The sequence below is a fragment of the Glycine max genome, chromosome 8 (assembly GCF_000004515.6).
Source record: "Glycine max cultivar Williams 82 chromosome 8, Glycine_max_v4.0, whole genome shotgun sequence".
In the NCBI taxonomy this organism is placed as follows: domain Eukaryota; kingdom Viridiplantae; phylum Streptophyta; class Magnoliopsida; order Fabales; family Fabaceae; genus Glycine; species Glycine max.
In genome coordinates this window covers 6,880,935-6,886,354 of record NC_038244.2, presented here as the reverse complement: position 1 = coordinate 6,886,354, position 5,420 = coordinate 6,880,935, and the positions used below count along the sequence as shown (strand labels likewise).

The following is a 5,420-nucleotide window of genomic DNA, read 5'->3' as shown; positions in this document are numbered from 1 at the left end:
CTAATTAAAATATATGACTTCATTCTATTTTTATTTAATATAAATACTTGTTAAATAATTTACACAAAATAACTAATGCGCTAGCTAGGTGCGTGATATTAATTTCTCCTGGTACGACGCCAGCCAACGGGTTATTTAACTCTTAAAGATAGAAAAAAAAAATAGAGTAGTGAGAAATAATATATGTTTTTATTTTTCGTTTTTTTTTTTTTGTGGGTAGCAGGGACCTGCTTCTTGACAGTAGTAACCCGAGAACAATGCATTCGAAATACAAAATTTACAAAAATAATAATTTCGATATAATATCAGTTTACAATTCTTACAGCTAAGAACTCGTACGGGTTCCATTTGAGGATTTCAAACAACATGCACGCGTCAACACGGTCTTCCAAATGAATGCAAAGAATAAGTAACTAATTAAAATATATGACTTCATTTTTAATAAATAAATTATATATGGTTAAATAAAATGTTTGAAAATTTCTTTTCTGCGTAAGTATGTATAGAACAGAACCGGTAAGGTTGACCCAGAAATAAATATAACTTTATTATGTTGTCTCCTTTTCTAGAAAATTTAAAATAATAGTAGTAAGAAAAAGCGAAAGTTATGAACGCAGATTCAAAGTCGATCTGCTGTTTTGTAATTAATTAATGCCGAGAAAATTCTGGAGCCAAGAACGATTCTTCCTCCTTCTATCTTTCCGACCATCACCACGTATAAATACCACTACTTTCCTCTTCATCCAAAATCCAAACAAAGCTAAAAACAAACACACTTATTCTTTCTTTCTTGTCTTTAAGGTCAACAACATAGTTATAGCACAAACTTAATTCACCATGGTTTTTCCAAAACCCTCTTCTGAGTCTGACCTCTTTCTTTGTTCCAACTTTGCTTCTCGCTATGCCAGGGACTCTCTTCCCAGGTTTTATATCTATCATTGGCTCTTCCTTTTATTATATATGTTCATCGAATATTAATGTCTTATATACTCTTTCATTTGATTTTCTTTCTGGGGGGTGGTAATTATTAATGAAGTGTTGTTTTGGTGATGCAGGTTCAGCATGCCAGAGAACTCCATGCCTAAGGAGGCTGCGTACCAAAACATTCACGATGAGTTGCAGCTTGATGCAATTCCAAAGCTGAACTTGGCTTCTTTTGTGACCACTTCCATGGAAGAAGAGTGCAACAAACTCATCATGGAATCCATCAACAAGAACTATGTTGACATGGACGAGTATCCTGCCACCACTGACCTTCACGTACATTCTCATATTCTTCTCATATCCATACAAGAACGAAATTCCATTTCAATCTTAACATTTTAGAATATCAAACAGATGTTATTTTTAGTGTTTGACTCTGTCACTATTTTTTTTTTCCTTCTCTCTGGTGTTGCACCATTTTGGAACAGAATCGATGTGTGAACATGATAGCACGTATGTTCCATGCTGAGATCGGAGAAAATGAGAATGCAACTGGAGCAGGAACAGTTGGATCATCAGAGGCCATAATGCTGGCAGGGCTTGCATTCAAGAAGAAGTGGCAGAACAAGCGCAAGGCAGAGGGAAAGCCTTATGATAAGCCAAATTTGGTGACTGGTTCCAATGTGCAAGTATGTTGGGAGAAATTTGCAAGGTATTTTGAGGTGGAGTTGAGGGAAGTGGAGGTCAGAGAAGGCTATTATGTCATGGACCCTGCCAAAGCCGTTGAACTTGTTGATGAGAACACTATTTGTGTGGCTGCAATCTTGGGTTCAACTTACAATGGAGAGTTCGAAGATGTCAAGCTTTTAAATGACCTGTTGCTAGAAAAAAACAAGCAAACTGGGTAATGAATTGATATTCCACTAATTCAAATATTTTTACTGGGCTTTCCTTTACCTTGTACTAATTGCTTTACTTGTCACATCAATGATAGATGGGATACGCCTATTCACGTGGATGCTGCAAGTGGTGGGTTTATTGCTCCATTCCTATATCCAGAGCTAGAATGGGATTTCAGACTCCCATTGGTGAAGAGCATAAATGTTAGTGGCCACAAGTATGGGCTTGTTTATGCTGGCATTGGTTGGGTTATTTGGAGGACCAAGGATGACTTGCCAGAAGACCTTGTCTTCCATATTAACTACCTTGGAGCTGACCAACCCACCTTCACCCTCAATTTCTCTAAAGGTGATTTGATTCATTACAAACTATATATGTATTTCTTGATCCTTGATTACCTACATAATTATACCATATAGTTAATTACCTTATCATAGTAGCCTAACTATAAATTTGATTTGGTACTTGCAGGTTCTAGTCAGATCATTGCTCAATATTATCAGCTAATTCGCCTTGGCCATGAGGTGAGCTCCTAGTTAAATGATAACATTTCTTATTGGATTGACACTCCCTTCCCCTTTCCCTCATTGTGATTTATTTTCATATTCAATAACAATGCATCTTCAATCACAACTATATATCTAATAAATGACCACATTTAACTATAAAATAGCCAGCGATCACTATGATCCAAGTGAAATATCAAAATTGGAAGGAATATATGCTCAACCATTTTTTTTCCTAAGAAACATTTATTGAACTTGAATATACCCTTACCTGGCCTATTATTGGACTTGCTAGGGATACCGTAGCATAATGGAGAACTGCAGAGACAATGCAATGGTGCTGAAGGAAAGTTTGGAGAAGAGTGGACACTTTAACATACTCTCAAAAGACAATGGTGTTCCTGTTGTGGCATTTTCTCTAAAGGACAGAAGCCAGTACGATGAGTACAAGATATCAGAGATGTTGCGTCGCCACGGTTGGATTGTGCCGGCATATCCAATGCCACCAGCTGCTCAACACATCAATGTGCTCCGTGTGGTCATCAGGGCTGAGTTTTCACGCACCCTTGCTGAACGCCTTGTGTTTGACATATACAATGTGCTGCATGAACTTGAAAAGCTACATCCCCCCAAAGTGACCAACTTCATTAAGGAAGAAAACAAGGCCTTGGTTGAAACTGGTGTCAAGAAAACTGCATTGGATGCACATAGGGAAATCATTGCTCAAGAATCAAACAAGCGTCAGAAAATTATGGCTGCCTAACTCACTATGTCAACTAAACAAGGAGCCAGAGCCTTCGCCATATTTGTTCTAACTCCATTCAAAATCCACCCTTAACTATATTCACTTTATTCTTTTCCTAATATTTTGGGCAAGTCAATTAGCTAGCTTTAGTTTGTTTTCCTATGATTTGATGTCAATTGAGATATGTAATTCAACATTGATGTATTATTTTTAAATGTTTCACCACATTGATTTTGTAGTAAAAGTTCAGTTTTTGTTTGTTACTATTAAGTGCATATATATGTGTGGGTGGGTGGGTTAGCAGTTCAACATGTGGGTCAGTAATTGACTTAATTTGATCCGGTATATATTAAAAATTTAAAATTATATATGTATCAATTATATATAAATATATAACTAATGTTATTTGTGATCGATCTAATAATGGAATCAGCCCGGTTAAGCTATTGACTGGTTAGTCCTGATTGGACCAATCCGACTAACCGGATCCAATTGGATTTCACAACTAAGAAAAAAAAGAAGAAAATGTGAAGAAGAAAAAGAATTTATAACATGAAAACATGACAATACAAATCAACAAAAGAAAGAGAAAAAAAATTACATGCACAGATTGCACAGTATTAATACAAAGAAAAGGTGAGAGAAACAAAAGAACACAAGGGAAAAAATTAAAAAAATCCATAAAGCTCATGTGATGTAGCTTAGGTTGATGGAAAAGATGAGGGTTTTAATGATTCATAAGAATAATAATACCGAAAAGTTGAGATAGAGTTCAACCACTGGTTGATTTAAGAGAATATCAAGGGTTGAGAAAATGAGAAAATCTCAATCTTTAATTCAATAATATTTTTTTTTCTTTGAGAACATATGTTTTCTCTACATATAAGAAAAAATAAAATATTATATATTTCTAATATTACTAATTAATTTATTCTTACATTAATGCTATAAATATGATATATATATATATATGTCATATCTTTATTAAAAAGAAAAAATATTTATATTCTTAATTTTTTAATAAATCATAACCCAATTTTGAAAGGAAACATTTTTAAGTGAATTTTTCATTTTGAACTTTATATAGATCCCATGGGAGGTATGTTGGATTTCAATACTAGAGTCTTGACATCCTCTTTTTCACCTTGATTTCTTTTTAGCCTATGATTGCATCACACTTCTACATTAACATGACAACCAATAAGTCTTTGTTTGATTGAAATTAATCCCGATCCCTCTAAGAAAGATACCAAATTTGAGTTGTTGATGAAAAAATTAATTAAAAAGAAAAAATCACTAAAAATGATCAATTAGGTTTCACAATAAAGATTAATTAATTATAAACAAACGATAAATACTTTACACTAATAATAAGATGATTGAAAAAAACACATAGCATACTTCATGGACAAAGATGAATAAAAATGAAAAAAGAGAGGAAAAAAGTCACCGAAAGAGAATGTGCATTAAATCAATGAAAAGGAAATAGAATAAAATAAGAATATTAATAGTGGCATGTAACAAAATAAATAAATAAAAAAACAAAAATGAAAAATTGAACTAATTTCTTAACGTACAATAACTGGTACAAATATCATAAGATCAATAGAGAAAAAGAAAAGCCAACCAACAGTTAGATATTAAAAAAAGATTAAATGTATTTTTGTTTCTAAACTTTTTTTTTTAAATTTCATTTTTACTCTCTAAATTAACATTTTAATGTTTTTAATCCTTATACTTTTCTTTTGTTATAAGTACACGAAATGATATGCATTTTTTTTCCAGATGGTCTAAAAAGTTCTCTATATTTAGAGAAGTTTTTTAAGACAACTAGAAAGTCCATCCATGTGCGGATTCCTTTTATATTTTGGTATGATAGAAAAATATCTTATCGAGAGAGAATATTTATGTGTTCACATTATGAAGAGTTTTTTATATATATTATTATTCAATTATAAATTGACATGCATGTAAGATAGTTAAATTTTATAATTTTTATAATACCTTTCTTAAAAATCATATCTATTAGGATTTGTGATTTGGTTGTGTGTAAGTGAATAAAAATAAACTCAAAGAAAAATGTTTTCTCAGTGAAACAATATCGAGTAATTTTATTCAAGTTAAGTTGTGCGAGACAAAATTAAAGACGTAGTTGTAGTTCCATCTTCCACTGAAACGCTGGCACTTTTGTATGTTAAGTTGTTCGCCATATTTCATGTTCATATTAATGAGCCAAAACAAGTCAAAATGTAAGGTCGAGGCGTGTGAACGTTGATCATTTCACCATATTTTGCAGAATTTTTCTTTGTTAAGGGGCTATCTACCTTAAAGACATCATGAACAGC

At 32.7% G+C, this 5,420-nt stretch overlaps 1 protein-coding gene across 1 annotated transcript; it reads left to right on the top strand.

Annotated features, from left to right (window-relative positions):
* The first annotated feature begins 586 nt into the window (after positions 1 to 586).
* Positions 587 to 3,338, top strand: LOC100782330 (glutamate decarboxylase 1). The gene is made up of 6 exons (XM_003531075.5): positions 587 to 923; positions 1,056 to 1,260; positions 1,413 to 1,828; positions 1,919 to 2,172; positions 2,296 to 2,348; positions 2,626 to 3,338. Exons 1-6 carry the CDS (start codon positions 838 to 840, stop codon positions 3,091 to 3,093), a joined length of 1,482 nt encoding a protein of 493 aa, XP_003531123.1. The 5' UTR covers positions 587 to 837; the 3' UTR covers positions 3,094 to 3,338.
* Positions 3,339 to 5,420: the final 2,082 nt, after the last annotated feature.

Excerpts from the sequence above, each read along its gene's own strand:
- LOC100782330 (XM_003531075.5), top strand. The coding sequence starts at position 838 with ATGGTTTTTCCAAAACCCTCTTCTGAGTCTGACCTCTTTCTTTGTTCC. Across the intron at positions 1,261-1,412 it reads CTGCCACCACTGACCTTCAC|AATCGATGTGTGAACATGAT; the intron begins GTACATTCTCAT and ends ATTTTGGAACAG. Across the intron at positions 1,829-1,918 it reads GAAAAAAACAAGCAAACTGG|ATGGGATACGCCTATTCACG; the intron begins GTAATGAATTGA and ends CATCAATGATAG.